This window comes from Pongo pygmaeus, chromosome 9 (genome assembly GCF_028885625.2).
Source record: "Pongo pygmaeus isolate AG05252 chromosome 9, NHGRI_mPonPyg2-v2.0_pri, whole genome shotgun sequence".
In the NCBI taxonomy this organism is placed as follows: domain Eukaryota; kingdom Metazoa; phylum Chordata; class Mammalia; order Primates; family Hominidae; genus Pongo; species Pongo pygmaeus.
The window spans coordinates 107513599-107532221 of NC_072382.2; the positions used below are offsets into that span (position 1 = coordinate 107513599).

At 34.3% G+C, this 18623-nt stretch overlaps 1 protein-coding gene across 6 annotated transcripts in view; it reads left to right on the forward strand.

Annotated features, from left to right (window-relative positions):
* The window catches only part of GRIA4 (glutamate ionotropic receptor AMPA type subunit 4), a 381426-nt gene that overhangs the window by 281967 nt on the left and 80836 nt on the right, over positions 1-18623 (forward strand). For all 6 annotated transcript variants that reach the window (XR_010127632.1, XM_054440025.2, XM_063671385.1 and 3 more), the window contains exons 6-7: positions 5293-5346; positions 15518-15676. Coding sequence is in view for 5 of the 6 variants with exons in the window: in XM_054440025.2 (XP_054296000.2) it covers positions 5293-5346; positions 15518-15676 (213 nt within the window). In the remaining variant the exon portion in view is untranslated. The remainder of the gene's footprint in view (positions 1-5292; positions 5347-15517; positions 15677-18623) is intronic.

The window sequence follows — 18623 nt, forward strand, 5'->3', positions numbered from 1 at the left end:
AGACCATGTTCAATAGAATGATCACAGCCTGGTAGTAATAGTTAGAAATAATATACAGCAACTTTTATAGAAGGACCCCTGAGTACTTTATAAACCATTGATATGTAAAGGATTAATATAACATCTGATTGTGGATTAAAGGCCAAACTATCATTAATTTGCAACTCTCAAATTGACCTTAATATATTAGTGTTTTTGACATTTATATCTTGATTAACTTCTTTATTCATTCCTTGAATCAATATTTATTTAGTGTCTATTCATTCTTAAAAGTCTGCCTTGTTCTCTTAAGCAAGTGATATCACTTCTTGAAACCCACTGCATTCCCCTTATTTGGCTCTGTATTTTGGCCATTTCTGTGAATCTCATCCCCTTATGAGATAATAAACACCCTCGTAATAGCAGCACTGACAGACTTATCTTTATAATCCTTAAATCTCTTAGCCTTAATGTATAGGTAGGAAGTACTCCACTGACATTTGTTGAACTAAATTGAACTGAAAAGTGAAGTCAACCTGGAAAAGTGTCCTGATTCATTTTCTCCAACTTCCATCAAAGACTAAGGATTTGGAAGTTGCATTCTTGAAGATTGGTTATGCAATAATTTGTTAATAAAACAGTTAAAATTTATAATGTTTGTACCTGGCATTCACCTTATTAATTTGCATAGGCCTGATTGCCTGATTATAGAACTTAATTATTTGACCAGCACCATGGATATTCCTAAACAACTCTCTGCTTCTTAAAAAACAAAAACAAAACAAAAATAAAACCAAAACAAACAAAAAAACACCACACACAGGGAAAAAAAAGTAATGACAAGAATCAACTAGTCACTTCTCCTAAACACGTTATTTTGGTAAGGATAATCATCATTGAGAGTGTATAATTGATCCTTCCTAACCTATTCTACAGAACTCTAAACAGATGATCATTATTTTTAGTCTAGTTACAGAGTTTCTTTTTTTTTTTTAATACTTTAAGTTCTAGGGTACATGTGCACAATGTGCAGGTTTGTTACACATGTATACATGTGCCATGTTGGTGTGCTGCACCCATTAACTTGTCATTTACATTAGGTATAGCTCCTAAAGCTATCCCTCCCCCATCTCCCCACCCCATGACAGGCCCTGGTGTGTGATGTTCCCCTTCCTTTGTCCAAGTGTTCTCATTGTTCAATTCCCACCTATGAGTGAGAACATACAGTGTTTGGTTTTTTGTCCTTGTGATAGTTTGCTGAGAATGATGGTTTCCAGCTTCATCCATATCCCTACAAAGGACATGAACTCATCCTTTTTTATGGCTGCATAGTATTCCATGGTGTATATATGCCACATTTTCTTAATCCAGTCTATCATTGATGGACATTTGGGTTGGTTCCAAGTCTTTGCTATTGTGAATAATGCCGCAATAAACATATGTGTGCATGTGTGTTTATAGCAGCATGATTTATAATCCTTTGGGTATATACCCAGTAATGAGATGGCTGGGTCAAATGGTATTTCTAGTTCTAGATCCCTGAGGAATCGCCACACTGTCTTCTACAATGGTTGAACTAGCTTACAGTCCCACCAACAGTGTAAAAGTGTTGCTATTTCTCCACATCCTCTCCAGCACCTTTATGCAGCCGACAGACACATGAAAAAATGCTCATCATCACTGGCCGTCAGAGAAATGCAAATCAAAACCACAATGAGATACCATCTCACACCAGTTAGAATGGTGATCACTAAAAAGTCAGGAAGCACCGTTTCTTTTAAAAATATAAAATACACAGATTGTCTTCCCCTACATTTTTCTGTCTTTAGGAAAGGCCATAATTAATTTTGCAACCAAGTACTCACCCTGGGCATTGTTTTCCCATGACAACTAAGCCAACCACACTTGTGTGCACACAGTGCCATTTTATATTCCTATCTTTCAACTCAAACTGTTTCTTTTCCCTAGTTATATATTTTTTAAAAAGCAATTACATAGGAGATACAAGGTTTGGTCTGCACCCACAGTCAACTCATTCAAATTTATTCTTTACAGAAGATATTCTTCACTTTTGTTGAGATGATGAAAGCCATGTGAAACCACAACCATGACACTGTCAGTTTTACACAATCATTTAAAAATAAACAACACCCTATTTACAGGACACCACTCAATGGATTGTAAATTGAATTTTTTTCACAAAGAAACTAAAGCAATGAGAACTTCACAGTGTTTGTGCAGTACATTTGTTTTTTTCCCAGCCAGGATCTGGCTCAGCAGAGATACTGATGCCTCTAGCATCACCAGCCAGGTAAATAAATCTCCAGATCCCTACTCCCCAAGCTCTCAGTTACCAGAATGTTGATGCATATGGAGCTCTGCAAGACCTTTTGTGCCAAGAATTTTGTCCTTCTCAGTTCCTTGTGGTATTATAAGTCCTCACTCTTTGAAAATGCGTTGTATAAGCTTTAATTTATTATAGTTTTTTGCTAAACAATCTTGAATGGACAATGAGTTCTTTATGGAGACACCAAGCGCAGAATTTTTACTGGTTCCACATCTTTTTAACATTTACAAGTATTTGCACTTAAAATGGATTTTTAAAATAAAACTGACACATTTTTGACTGCAGTCACAAAGAAATCACAAGCTGAGAGTGTTAGGAAATAAGAGGCAGGGTGGGGACAGGGGCTTAGCGAGAGTGCAAAATGGCTTAAATAGCCACACCAGAAAAACGTATAGTGAATCAGCAAGAGATAAATAATGGATTGCTGAGTGGCAACAACCCCTGCTGTAGCCTAATAGCAGGAATCTGTAGTAAACTCCATAATAGAATATGCCAATATGCCATTTCGTGGCTGAGTACAATCAAGCATCCTCCTGATAATTATCTTTTGCACAAGCTAGACTGGAGATTCCCAGAAAATAAGATGGCTCCATCCTGCTCCACCCATGTTAAATCACTCAAGTCTAGATTGCCCAATATGACACCTAATTCAGCTATTTCATAAACCGAGCTTTCTCCACAATCCCATCTATTTGTTGCTTGTCCTCATCTTCATGGTAAGATTCTCAAGGAAAGTTCTATTTTAGATAAATTGTGGGCTAGATAAATCTGGCAATATAAAACATAGAGAAAGGTTATGTAAAATATTATAAATGCATAGCTGAACTTCCAAGAAAGTAAAGAAAATCTTCAGGGGCCAAGATGACAGGCAGCTGTGATGAAGGAAATTGCCAGATTGGGTAGGCTGATTGGGCATTTAATGCTTTCCCAAGAACAGAAGATTTGGGTTCAGTCAAGTCAACACATAAAGCCAGACCAGTGAAGGGCAACAGCCCAATAAAAGGGTATAGCTGAAAAAATTCTGTCCCCTGTACAGAGTCAACTAAGTGTTTTCTGCCTTGGCCTAGGCTTAGTGTGGTGAGGAAAATATCTTCCTTGAGAATCTGTCGTCACAGCCTTGTTCTTGAGACAGATTGTATTTTGAATTTACATCATATACTGTGGTCTGGGAATCTAGAAGCTGAGAACTTATCATAAAAGTGGCCCCAGGCCAGTGATACCAACATTGCAGTATCTATTAGAAGCAAACGGAAAACATCTTTGAAGGATTATTTTAAGAGATATTGGCAGTGAATTTCCCAGGATTGTTAAACGGCAATCAGCCCTCATAGTCAGGAAGTACAACAAATCCTAAACAATATGAACAGAAATTAAAAAGTAAAAATCTAAACAACTTGTACTGAAACTGGAGAACATTAAAAATAGAAAGAAGGTCTTGAATGCAATCAAAACAAAAACATAAGATCAGCAGAAATTTTATTTCACCAATAGCCATGTATACAAAACTCTTTTCCAGCACAATTCATATGTTCTGATCTTATTTATTTATATATTTATTTATTTTATTTTTTATTGTTGTGGGTACATAGTAGTATATATATTTATGGGGTCCATGAGATGTTTTGATACAGGCATGCAATGAGTAATAATCACATTATGGAGAATGGGGTATCCACCCCCTCAAGCATTTATCCTTTGTGTTATAAAGAGATGTTTTGATACAGGCATGCAATGAGTAATAATCACATTATGGAGAATGGGGTATCCACCCCCTCAAGCATTTATCCTTTGTGTTATAAACAATCCAATTACACCCTTTTAGTTATTTTTAAAATGTACAATTAAGTTATTATTGACTATAGTCACCCTGTTGTGCTATAAAATAGTATGTCTTATTCATTCTTTCTAGCTGTTTTTTTCTGTACCCATTAACCATTCCCACCTCCCTCCCACCTCCACTACCCTTCCCAGCCTCTGATAACCATTTTTCTACTCTCTATGTCCATCATATATTCTGATTTTAAAAGGGTTTTCCTACATTTCATACATAAGTCACTCAACTACACAGAATTATTTTTATGGGATAATAAAATGCTTAAAATAATTTAATTTTTGTCTTTGACAATGAACATACCTGAAAATTGTGGCTTTCATTGACAACACCAGTGAAGTTACAAAGCTGCTCATTAGTAACTGAAATTAGATTTTCTCTTGTTGAAGGAATTTTCAGTTTTTCAGAGAATGAGAGTTGTAATCTCTAAAGCAAAAATAAAATTGAACTTTGAAAAGATCTCTAGAATTTTTTAAAAGATGTTTGAGTTTCTAATTTCCTAAACATTTTTGAAAACATTCTCAGAAAAAAAAAGAATCCAACAGAGAGAAAAGCTTTTTGAAGTTTTTTTTTTTCTTTTTGTAATTATAAGAAAACACTACTGCATTCATATACAGGTGAGAATTCACTAAATATTTTCTGGTATTAGAGATGTCTATAAACAGAGATTGTGCCTTAAAAAACCTTGCTTGCTACTCAGTCTACTCATAGATGATTATTCTTACTCTATGAAGACACCAAGCAGCCTATCTTCCGTTTTTATAAATTATCAATAAGTGAAGTACGTCTAAAGTCTTTGGATGAAAATCATTTTAAGCTTCTATGTTGATGTACTCTCATGAGAAATATATATAAATGTTGGTTCATAGCATTGTCATCCTTTTTAAGGAGATTATAATAATTTTCTGAACGAGGTTGATAGAATGTGATTTAAATAAAAGTGGTACTTTTTACCACTTATTTTGAATATGGCTTATCAATTCTTCTAACTATAATATGTGACTTTTATTTTTTAAAAAACTATCATTTTCCCATTATGATTCTACATGGAATTATGCTAAAATAGATAATAATTTTAAAATAATATTTCAGTGAATTAAAATTGATTTTCTCTTATTTGCTTATATCTTCACAGATTGTAAGTGTTGGAAAGCATGTTAAAGGTTACCATTATATCATTGCAAACTTGGTAAGAACTTCTTATTTTCTACTTTTCATAAGAATTGCTCAAGCACACAAGATTATTTTAACTGTGCCTTAAAATAATGCTTCAATAAATAGAGTACATTACTTACTAAGCTTTTAATAACACATGATATTTTATTACAATGATCATTAAATTTCATAAGTAGAATTCAATATATTTTTATGCAGATTAGCTTGGTATCTGCTAAAGAGACCTTTAAAAGAAATGATAATGGTTACTTTGCTATGATACCACTTGTCAAATTAAATAATTTTCTCTGTCTAAATGATAAATGCTACTTTATAGATAAAGATAGCCATTATTTGGATATTACAAGAATTATCTAAACTAATAGCTTATGTTCTCTAATTTTAAGAATAACTGTATATAATGGCTATATAAGCAAATCTTTTAAATGAGAGTAATCCAAATTTTTAAAAATTATGTCAACTTTTCACATATCATATAGAAATGGCTAACAAACAAGATACATACATTTTTATGAAATTCTTAAAGGTCTGAGAGAAATCCTTTCCGATATCTTGGCAAGGCTCATTGAATACGTCTTGTTAACCATGTAGTGTAGGGGTAGATTGTGTATGGAGCAGCCCAGCCTCTCTTGCTTTATTATAGAGTACCATTTGCCCTAAGGGCCTGATTCCCAAAGTGATTTATACTGGAGAAGTTAAGGATGTTTTCTCCTTTTTCTATTTTTATGACACTTTTTTTAAATGACTATCTTGCGCTTGAAACAGGAAAGAAACTAAAGGATGCAAAAAAGATTCAGATCTACCCATTCTTTCCGTATGGCAAGTGGACTGTCACACTTTGAGACAGGAATTTTCGGTCTTTAGTGAACTGGGTTTGGTTGTGGATCTGAAATATTAAAATACAGCAAAATACTGTGAACCATGATTATATTGTGTTTCTTAGATAAAGTATAATCTTGCAACTTAATGGATTATCATGAAAATACTGAGAAATTTTGACTTGTCTTTTTCATTGCTTTTAGTAGGCTGTTTTAGTAGAGTGTTTCACTATTTTTTATAAAAGTATAAAATTTAAGACAAATATATTCTGGTATTAATTACTATGAGAGTAAAAAACTTAGGATTACGAGATAACTAAGTACAGTGAAATTGTACAATGAGACTCTAATGACTTTTATAGCAAATAGGAGGTTTTGTCATCTATTCTTACAAACAATAGAATTAAGGGGAAAAAAATCAATGTGTTATATGTAGATTATCATTCCAGAAATGAGTTGCTGACATTGGCAATTAAAATAAATAAATCAATACAAGATGGAATGAATTAATATTTGTAATACTCCAAAGGATATCGTAAACAGCCCTAGGAGATGGCAGTGTATTTAAGTTATCTAGAGTTCCGGTATATGAAGTAGAAAACCATTTTTGTTTGCAATAGGGACTAGAACCATCACTTTCACTAAAAATCAGCAACTTTTATTATATGTGGTTGATATCTTTGTAACACATGATTAGATCAGTGGCTGCCACGGACATACATTATAATATAATGTATTAATATGGATTCTATTGACTTATTCATTTATCCCTAAAGGACTATTACTTATAACACTAGAGTAGTTTTTATTTTATTGAGCCAATCAACAACTATTTTTGAGAGCTATGTGCATAAGATTCTCAAATGTGAAGTCAATCCAGAATCAAAATTAAAAATTACATCAACATCATACTTAAGGTTGAAAGACTGATTTTTCTTAAAATCAGGAAGAAGATAAGAGTGTCCCCTCTCACCACTTCTATTGAACGTTGTACTGAAGGTTCTATTACAGATATTTAGGTAAAATCAATAAAAGGCATCCAGATTGAAAAGGAAGAAGATTATATGTATATAAAAATACTAAGGAATCAAAAAATATTTGTAGAACTAATAAGTTCCGCAGGGTTGCAGAATGCAAGGTGAATATACAGCAGTTTATTGTATGTCTATATACTAGCAATAATATTCTAAAAATTAAACCAAGAAAATATTTCATTGATAATTTACAATTACAATTTACAATTAATGGAACTGCTATACTTAAACCAACTCATCAAGGGTAATTTAACAGTATTAGTAAAAAACTGATGTCTACAATAACAATTCTTACTTGTGATTGGATGGTTACAAATATTCCAGAATATTTAAAATATTCTGTAGTCACAATGTAGAATATAAAAGCAGAAGGTATAAAGTCCAACCCATATTTACCAAAAAGAAAACAATGAAATTTAGCAGACATCAATATGTGATGCATGAAATTGGGTCATGAATTTACAGACATGCATTTTTGTAAAAGTCAAGGACCTCCCTTATTTAAACAAGGTTAACTCCCTGGAGAAACTGAGTTTAAATATAGGTGTTCTTTAGATTCTTTAAAAATGATAATCTTTTAAACCAACAAACAAAGTAAGGAATGTCACTGAAATATTGGCTTCATAATGGTCTTTAAATTTTTTGGCTGAAATACACAAAGCAGATTTCATGTAATTAAACAAAATAATAGGGAATTTCTTTGTGAATAAGGATGCAAATAGGTTGTGAATGTTCTCTGGCATTATTTTAAATTGTCTTGTCATTATCTATAAGTTGAACTTTTCTTCTTCAATTAACAACCATTCAATCTCCTTCATCATTCTATCCTGATAAAATGAGAATACATTGATGTATGCTACGCCCCTCTGATCTTAGCTTTTGGAGCTACTGCAGTGTACTGGCATCTCACCTCCAACCAGGCCAAAAGAAGTAGAAATCCTTTCCCTTAATACTCAAGCCTGAACCTGCAGAAGGTCCAAGAGGGGCCACAGGGAGCTAACATCATCTGAACAGTATGAGCTATGCCTGATATCTAATTGAATGGGCATGCCCCTCCCTGATTCTTGAAATTTCTCTGTGATTATCTCTGCCACTATATTTAACAATTGCACATTAAGTGTGAATAAAACTTGCTAGAAATGAAAGATTGCTGCGATTCTTTTTTCTTTTCTATGTCCTATATGGGATTTGTATGTAGGTGCGTGTATGTTTTATTAAACCCATCATCTACAGGTACTGGTGAAAGTGTATGATATCGCAATAGGTTAAGGTCTGTTCCAAAAATTTCCCAGAGAAGTAGAGGCAGGAAAACCTTATCTGTCAGTTGGTTTATCCTAGTCTGTTTCTTAGAGATTCAAGTAAGAAAATTGCTTCCCTAATTTGCCCCTAGACTTTCTCTTTCCTAGTTCTTCTTTCATTTAGCTGCCAGGTATTTTTTAAAGACAAGAATGATGATATCGTTTGCTTAAATTTTTTATTGGCCCCAGGCTGAAAATACAGTAAAAGACATCAGATTTGTCATGACCTGATTCCCCATGGGTTTTCCAGACTTACTTGCTAGTACGTGTCTCACTTCTCCTCAGAGTTTGGATGTCTCTCCAATTGACACATTGTCCCAACTCTTGAGTCATTGCCCCAGTTTTTACCACCATCTTCCAGAGTAAGCATTGAAAACCTAAGCACTGCTCTACTTGAATATTTTAGGAAAAAGGATTTGCACTCTTGAACTTAATGCACAAAGCCCTTTAAGATTTTATCCGTACTTGACCCCACAGTTTTTCCCACTCCACCCCACAACTATCCCTTCTTCAGACCAAACTGATTCCCAGACACCTAATGCTGCTTTCCTCTTCCCAGCTTTGTTTAGGCTGTTATCTCTATCAGGAGGTGTTTACCCCACCCAATCCTAGTCAGTGGTTACAGTCACTTCTAGAAAGCTATCCCTAAATATCCACTTTGATAGTCCCTCCTCTGGGTTCTCAAACTACCCTGTGTACTCATAGTATAGAACTTATTCTTGTTTTTTCATTTATCAAATTATTATTTTATACCCCCTCTGTAACAAGTACTGTCCAACATCCCATGGCACAACTGCAAATAAAACACTGCAAGCTCACTGAAGGCAGGAACGATGTCCCTTTTTTTTTTTTAACCTTATAAAAGAGTCCTTATCCCTATTCTTTATCTGTTGAACTCCTGCTTATCCTCTAGCACCCAGCTTATGTTATTGTAATTGTTTTTGTTATTATAATTGCTTTAATTTGGCCTTAAAAAAGATTTTTAATAGATAGAAAAATGAGGTTCAGTGTAATTTACCCAAGATCTCGCAGATCTGAATTCTCAAAGAAAAGTTTGAAGCTCTGGCCTGTCTGATTGCAAAGAATAAATACACAAATAAATAAATAACTTAGGGAATAATGCCACCAAGTGACCATTTACTTAAGCATCTCCCACAGCACCTGTCAGGGGGACCTAATATTAAACACATTGCTCTGTATTGATATTCACTCCTCTAGCAGTCAAATAATTTAAATATGGCCACCAATAGCAAAAGGAATGCTTGACATTTGTCCCATTAGCAAGACAAATTCTTAGAATCTTGTTCTCATTTAGATTTTTTATTTTAAAAAGTATTATTTAATTTACATCTAGGAGAACACCTGGCTCAATCATTAAAAAGATATAAAATTTCAAAATGTTCTGGATATATAATTAAAGATGAACTGAACCTATTTCTTACCTATCCTCCACCATCTCACACACATACACCACTCACGCCTCATTCAGAACATAAAGGAAATTAAACATTAGGATACAGAGAGCAAAGTGACTTGTTTATATTTAGGTGTTTGGTTAGTTTCAGAATGGAGAGGAGACATGCTTCCCAAAATTTGCAGTCTAGCACATTTTCATTGAAGTGCAGTGACCCTAGTTAAGATTCCATCAACTTGGTGACATTGTTTTACTTTTGTGCTTCCTGTTTTTTAACTTTTCTGCATTGAGCATGTCTGACTCTACCATCTATCTACATGCACATGAAAAGTACATACTTTAAGTCAATTTCTTAACTAATTTTTACAACACGCTAAGCGAGCAATTCCCCCATTCTATTTGATGTTCCTTCCATTAATTGCACCAGAGCTATCTCAATATAACTTAGTCAACCTATGAAACTGAAATGCAAAATACAGCAGAAATGTTACCTGAATTAAGTAGAACTTAAAGAATAAGCATTTATTAAACAGCGATGATAGACCTGTACATTTACATAAATAGTCATCAGGATATCTGATACCTATAATTTTAAACATTTTATTTTCCCCCAAAAGATGTATGAACTACAAATAGAAATTAAAGAAAAACCAAGTTGGACGTTAATCTAGAGTGGTAATTAACCATTGTGAAATTCAAGCAAAGTAGTGGCCCATTTTCACAAGTAGAAAGCCTTTCCCTTGATCTCCCCCTGCCCTGAGACGTTATTTACTTAAGTCACTTCACTCATTTCCTCCTGACTATGGAGTGAATAATTTTATTACAATGTTGCCCAGGAACTCTCAGATCCACTGTATTCTTTGGATAAAAACTGAAATCAAAATGGCCACCAAAATAAATATTTCTGAGAAAACTGCTTCACGGTCTAGATCCTATCAATTTTCTCTATGAAATTGTAAGAAAATATATGAAAGAAATATATGAAAGAAAATATATGTAAGAAAATATGTATGAAAATATATGAAAAATATTGCCTGTACTCAAAACAGACATAGCTGAAATTAACTGAGCCACCCACCATTCATTCAAATCATAACTGACAGTGGTTTATAATCAGACATGGCAGTTTTTCCCTTTACTTTCAGCATAAGAACAGGATGGACTCGAGAAATGTGAACTATTATTTATCAGCTAGACTTTACATCAGATGATTTTTCTGAAGGCTGCAGCTTTGCCTCTTTATGTTGCAGCTGTGGATAATGCTATGAAAGAAGGTTTGGCAGACCTTCTATTTCAGCCATGGTTGAAAGAAAATAATAATGTCATCAATTAGCAACTAATGCAATAGTTGAATTACTGTGGCTTTTAGAAAACATTGGAATCATTTGCCTGCCTGTGGGTCTGCCCTATACTCTGATAGAAGCAAACAAATGTTCAACTGACATTTTACTAGCTGGAGATTGATGGACAGTGTTTTTCCCATTTCAGAAACATAGGTTTACTTTCTGGTGTCTAGTTTCTTTATCGACAAAATGAGAATGTTACTGATGAGCTGTCAAATTAGTGGGCATTTAATAGGCATGAAATAAATATTTGTTGAGTGAATTAATTGATAATAGTGATCATTTACTGAATTCAAACCAGATGTGCTGGATACCATAGCATTCTCATTCTCATTTTGAATGTGGAAGGTATAAGGTTAGAAAGTAACAGATGTGGAATTCAAAGTGTGGGCTTTTTGAGGGGAAACAGTATTACACTGCCTTTCCTATAGATACTATGATAATTAATAAAATTTAAAACACCTCTGTGTAAGAATATGCAGGAGTATAAGGTGAAAAAGACAAACTCAAGAGGTGGTTTGTATGGCTGGAATCTTAGCTCTACCATACATTTGCTGGATGGCTTTGAATAGTTCTTCTTCACCCCTCTGAGCCTGTTTTCATATCTTTAGGATAAGGCCAATAATAGGATCTATCTCATAACCTTGTTATGAAAACTGAACTAGATCAATAATCTGTGTAATGTGCTTAGCACAATGCCTGGCATATAATAAGCTCAGCATATAATAGCTGTTAGCTTGTATACCTGGGCCTCTTTGACAGCAATTTTTGCTCAGTTGCCAGTAGACTGATATATTTTTTCTTAGATAGCCAAACAGCAATCTGAAGATCCCAAAACCATAGCCAAGGTGCATGCAGAAGGACAAGCAACTCCAAGTCCTCATTACTTCTTACTCTAACTGCAGGACTATTGCTATACATTTTATTCCCACCAAAAAATAAACAAAACACTCTCCTTCATTCCCTCAGCAAATTGAAGCATATTCATATTTGCAAAAGAACCTTTACTAAATACTAAAAGAAAACAAAAAGGAAGCAATTACAAAAGCTACAAGCTCATGCACGTGTGTGTGTGTGTGTGTGTGTGTATGTGATTTACTTTTCTTTGAGCTAATACCTATGGCTTTATTAATTCACTTCCTTAATAGGCTTTTTGCTCTCTTCTTGCTATTGTCTGTTTTACACTTTTTATTGAGTGTGGATTTTTACAAGGTACCTAAAATAGTGGCAATAAAAGAGAGCCAGGTATAAAACAAAGATGATAAATGGGTAGATATATAGATGGAAGATAGATAAAAGACAGATAATTGGTAGATAGGTGATAGATAATAGATATATGATATCTATTATCATGTATATACATGATATTATCATGTCCATACATGATATATGGACAGATATAGATACATACATACATACATGGCAATAAAAGGGAGCCAGGTATAAAACAAAGATGATAAATGGGTAGATATATAGATGGAAGATAGATAAAAGACAGATAATTGGTAGATAGGTGATAGACAATAGATACATGATAGATAATGGACAGATATAGATACATACATACATACATGGATAGATAAATATAGAAAATGTGTACACAATAGATATGATAGATGAGAGGGAGGGATGGAGGGAGGGAGGGAGAGAGAGAGAGAGAGAAAATAAATAATTGTCCAGAATTTTTGAATTCCTTGATTACTACCTCTAGGCAAGAAGGGATAGCATCCTTACTTCCCAGCTTCTTCGCTCCATCTGGTGGACCCCATCTTTTTTCCTACCACACAGGAGCCCATGAAAGGCCTATCTTGCTCTCTTCTCTGGACTACCATTTCTCGGGGCACTTAGACTGATTCCATGACTTTGCTATTGTGAATACTGCTGCAATAAACATATGAGTGCTGGTGTCTTTTTGACAAAATGATTTACTTCCCTTTGGGTATATACCCAGTGGTGGGATTGCTAGGTCAAATGGTAGTTCTATTTTTAGTTCTTTGAGAAATCTCCATACTGTTTTCCATAGGGGTTGGACTAATTCACATTCTCACCAACAGTTGCAGTTTTTATTTTTTCCCTTTTCTCCACATCCTCACCAACATCTGCTGTTTCTTGAGTTTTAAATAATAGCCATTCTGACTGGTGTGAGATGGCATCTCATTGTGGTTTTAATTTTCTCTCTGATGATTAGTGATGTTGAGCATTTTTTCACGTTTGCTGGCTGTTTGTATGTTGTCTTTTGGGAAGTATCTGTTCATGTCCTTTGCTCTTTTTTAAATGGGGTTATTTGGTTTTTATTTGTTGATTTAAGTTCCTTATAGATTCTAGATGTTAGTACTCTGTCCGACACATAGTTTGCAAATATTTTCTCTCATTCTGTAGGTTGGCTATTTACTCTGTTGATTATTTCTTTTGCTGTGCAGAAGCTCTTCAGTTTAATTAAGTCCCATGAGTCTATTTTTGTTTTTGTTTCATTTGCTTTTGAGGTCCTAGTTATAAATTCTTTGTCTAGGCCAATATCCAGAAGAGTTTTTCTTAAGTTTTCTTGTAGGATTTTTGTATTTTCACATCTTATGTAGTCTTTAATCTATTTTAATTTTTGTATATGGTGAAAGGTAGGAGTTCAGTCTTCTGCATAGGGCCAGCCAGTTTCCCCAATATTATTTATTGAATAGAGTATCCTTTCCCCTTGTTTATTTTTGTTGACATTATCAAAGATCAGTTGGTTGTAGGTATGTGACTTTATTTCTGGTTTCATTATTGTGTTCCATTGATCTGTGTGTCTATTTTTGTACCAAAACCATGCTGTTATGGTTACTATAGCCTTATAGTATAGTCTTAAGTCAGAAAATGTGATGCCTCTGGCTTTGCTCGTTTTGTTTAAGTGGCTGTGGCTATTCAAGCTTTTTAGTAGTTCCATATGAATATTAGAATTGTTCTTTCTAGTTCTGCAAGAAATAATGTTGGTAATTTGATAGGAATTGCATTGAATCTGTAGGTTGTTTTGGGCAATGTAATTATTTTAATGACATTTATTCTTCCTATCCATGAGCATGGGATGTTTTTCCATTTTTATGTGTCATCTATGATTTATTTCATCAGTGTTTGGTAGTTTTCCTTGTAGAGGTCTCTAACGTTCTTGGTTAAATGCATTCCTGGATATTTTGTGTGTGTGTGTGTGTGGCAGTTTTAAATAAGATTGAGTTCTTGATTTGGTTCTCAGCTTCAGTGTTGTTGGCTATAGAAATGCAACTGATTTGGGGGCATTGATTTTGTATTTTGAAATTTTACTGCAATTGTTTATCAGACATAGTAGTCTTCTGGAGGAGTCTTTAGGATTTTCTAGGTATAGGATGATGTCATTAGTGAACAGAGATAATTTGACTTCCTCTTTTTCCTATTTGAATGCCTTTTTTTTCTCTTTTCTGATTGTTCTGGCTAGGATTGGAGGTACTATGTTAAATACGAGTGGTGAGAGTGGACATCCTTGTCTTGTTCCAGTTATTAGGAATAATGCTTCAAGCTTTTACCCAGTCAGTATGATGTTTGCCATGGGTTTGTCATAGATGGCTTTAATTAGTTTGAGATATGTTCTTTCGATGCCTAGTTTGTTGAGGATTTTTATTATGAAAGTGTGTTGCATTTTATCAAATGCTTTTTACTGTATCTGTTGGGAGGATCGTATGGTTTTTGTTTTTAATTCTGTTTATTTGGTGAATCACATTTATGGCTTTGCATATGTTAAACCATCCTTGCATCCCTGGAATAAAACCTACTTGATCACAGTGAGTTATCTTTTGATGTGCTGCTGGATTTGGGGTGCTGGTATTTTGCTGAGGATTTTTATGTCTGTGTTCATCAGGGATGTTGGCTTGTAGTTTTCGTTTTTATTGTGTCCTTGCCAAATGCTGGTTTCAGTATGATACTAGTTTCATAGAATGAGTTAGTGAGAAACAGGAGACTTTTTGATGCAATCATATTTATCTCTTGTATCCCCCTTTATACTTCATAAAAGGCAATCAGAGGCATTCAAGAAATACTTGATTTGAACTGAAATAAAAACATATCTTTGTCTCATGTATTGGATTTTGAATTACAGAATTTAACAGCTAAATAGACACAATTAGATTTTCCACACCTTTTATTATCATTTTCCACATTTTTAGCCATTGCTTTATTAAAAATCTTTTAATATGTATAGGTTATTAATTTATGTTACTATTGAAGAGCTGCCATATATAATAAATTAATTTAACAATCTTTTGTATCAATTTTTATAGGGATTCAAGGATATTTCTCTTGAGAGGTTTATACATGGTGGAGCCAATGTTACTGGATTCCAGTTGGTGGATTTTAATACACCTATGGTAATCAAACTAATGGATCGCTGGAAGAAACTAGATCAGAGAGAGTATCCAGGATCTGAGACTCCTCCAAAGGTATTTGTTTATTTTTATCTACTGTATTACTGATAGTTTCAAAATTTAAGATGAAAAGTTTATTATACAGTTTTTCCATTAACATTTTGCCAAACATAGTATGGCATGGGAAAAAAGCATTTTGTCCTTATAACTGCCTTGCACATGCTCTTAATAATTTCTAAATTTCTGTATTTAAGAGTAGAGTTGCTAGACATTAGCTCAAGCAGTTTACTATTATTATTACAGTACTATACATATGAAATTCCTTTCAGAATTATATGTTTTTTTAAATTGTTAACTAAATACTTCAAATGTGAAAGAGCATCCGTAATTTTTCTCTTACACAGAAATCTTCATGAAGTGATTTAAAATGAGTAGGCAAATTAGGAAATTAGCAGAAATGTAAAATATACAAGCTTCTGCAAAAGTTCTTTTTCAAATTAACAGTGAAAAATCAGGTTGTTTTCATTGTTTTCTGACTGATATTGTGAACGTATGCTATTAATATTTGCTCAGAAAAAGCTGGTAAATTTCTGATCATAAGCATATTTGATCAAACTAAACAGATAGATGACTTTCTTAGACCTCATGTTAAATTATGGCATAATGTTTCTTAAACTCCAACTTAGTGGTTTGAGCCCCTACCTAATAAGGCACCATCATCATCATTTGCTAATCTATTACTTACAGGGTATTCCAGTAAAAAGTTGTATATACAATTTGGAAATTCAAGCCTAGAAAAAACAAGATCTAAGGATAGAGGGTCTCAGCTCTGCTTCTATTTTCTAATTATAATATTTCATATTGGCTATGTCCATTTCTTCTCTGAAATACTGGAATTTGGCCAGCTCAGCATACCATCTTCACTGCCTTATAAAATCACAGAAATTTCAAAACAGAACATTAAATGGATGTCCACTATGTGTCAAGCACTGTCGTCCAATCCTTTGATTTTACAGATAAATACATGCGAATTATTAAATGGATTTGTTAGTTGGCTGTCCTTGAGTCAGGGACCAGGTTCATGGAATACACAGGATATAATTATTTTAATGTCTCCTATTTGATTATATCCAACTAGACTTGTCTATGCTATAGCTTCGTCCTCTTTGTTATATAATCCTCTCATCATTCACAACTCTTGGCATGATGCTAGGCATTCAGTAGCCATTTATTAAATAAATGCAGTACAATTAGTTCTTATTATTCACAACAGTTATGTTCTATAAAGTCTCTTTAAATACTGAATAAGTAAATATAGAACCATTGCTCCAGGGGAAATATAGGGTTAAGTTCTGCTAGCCTCTGGTTACAAACTTTTTGTCAACTATTCAGTACATAACCTTGTATTATGCGTGTTTCTGTTTAAAGAAACCTTATTTAATGTATTGTTGGTTCATGGACATTGAACTCCTGGCCAACAGCCCATGGTTCATGCCCGAATGAAGCTTATTTAACATGCGCATTTTCTCCATAAGGCACATCACAGCCTTCTTGCACTTGCGAGCACTAAACAGCACGTCAACACTATGCTTTTGGGCCATGTTAAACAGTGAAATCATCAGCAAAAAGCACAAAACTGCAGAAAACATGGCACTAAATAGAACACAAAAAGGACACTTGTTTACAGTATGAGAGCAGAAACAAGGAAACAGTGTTTCCTTATTCAGCCACAGCTGGGACCTTGTGTGTTGGGTTACTCAAATTGTTCACCACTCTATACAGTTCCACAAATAACCACAAAAGTGCCACAAGTATCGATTTAAGAGTCACAAATAAATATTAGCAAGGAGGAAAATTTGAAAATTTAGAATCCACAAATAATGAGGATTGATTATAATTAATTAAAGTGTAGTCTAAGTGTTTAATTTTTCAACCAAGATTAAAAGCATGACTTCTGATCGTGTCACTTCCCTGCTTTAAAAAAATCTCCTGGAATCAAGGTTTTCCATTCTATAGGCCAATCAGGCCTTTCCAAGTGCATGATCCTCTGCCTCCTTTCTGATGCTCCAGCCAATGTGAGCTGCCCTGCATTTCCCCACCCTTTATCACTCCCTGTGCACGTACTTCTACTTCAAAAGTCCTCCACCATCATGTCTACCTGTCGAAATCCAACCATCTTCCAAGGCTTTATCTCAAATTCCACTTTCTCTATGAAATCTTTTCTTTTTTCTTTTCTTTTCTTTTCTTTTTTTTTCAGGTTGACTTATTTATTTATTTTTTTGAGACAGAGTCTCACTCCGTCACCCAGGCTGTAGTGCAGTGTCGCGATCTCGCCCTTCACTGCAACTTCCGCCTCCTGCGTTCAAGCAATTCTCGTGCCTCAGCCTCCTGAGTAGCTGGAAATTACAGGCCTGCGCCAGCACACCTGGCTAATTTTTGTATTTTTAGTATAGACGGGGTTTTGCCATGATGGCCAGGCTGGTCTCGAGCTCCTGGCCTCAAGTGATCCGTCCCAAAGTGCTGGCCTTACAAGCGTGAGCCACTGCGCCTGGCCCAGATCTGGTATTTGATACCACAACAGGGTGATTACAATCAACAATAACTCACTGTACATTTAAAAAGAATTAAAAGTATATATATATATTTTTTGTCAATGTGATTCCTTTCCCCCTTGTAATCTCCATAAGTATATCATTGGGCAATTCTCATCAGAGAGTTAATATAATTATTTGCACACTTACTGTTTCACTCCTATAAACTCTCCGGGGCAGTAACCATCAAATACTCATCTTTGTAGTCTTCATGATTCCTAGCTAGAGTCTGCTACATTTTTCAAAGAGCTCTCAGATATGATATGAAATTTCATCCTTATAATAACCACAATAGAGAGTCACTATCATCTTGTTTCATTTCATTTTGCTCTGTTTTATACTCCATAACCAAAAAAATGTGCTTCACATTCCCATAAACCTATGTCGCAGAATTAAAATTCATCCCGGTTCTTTTTTCTCTAAGCCCAAAA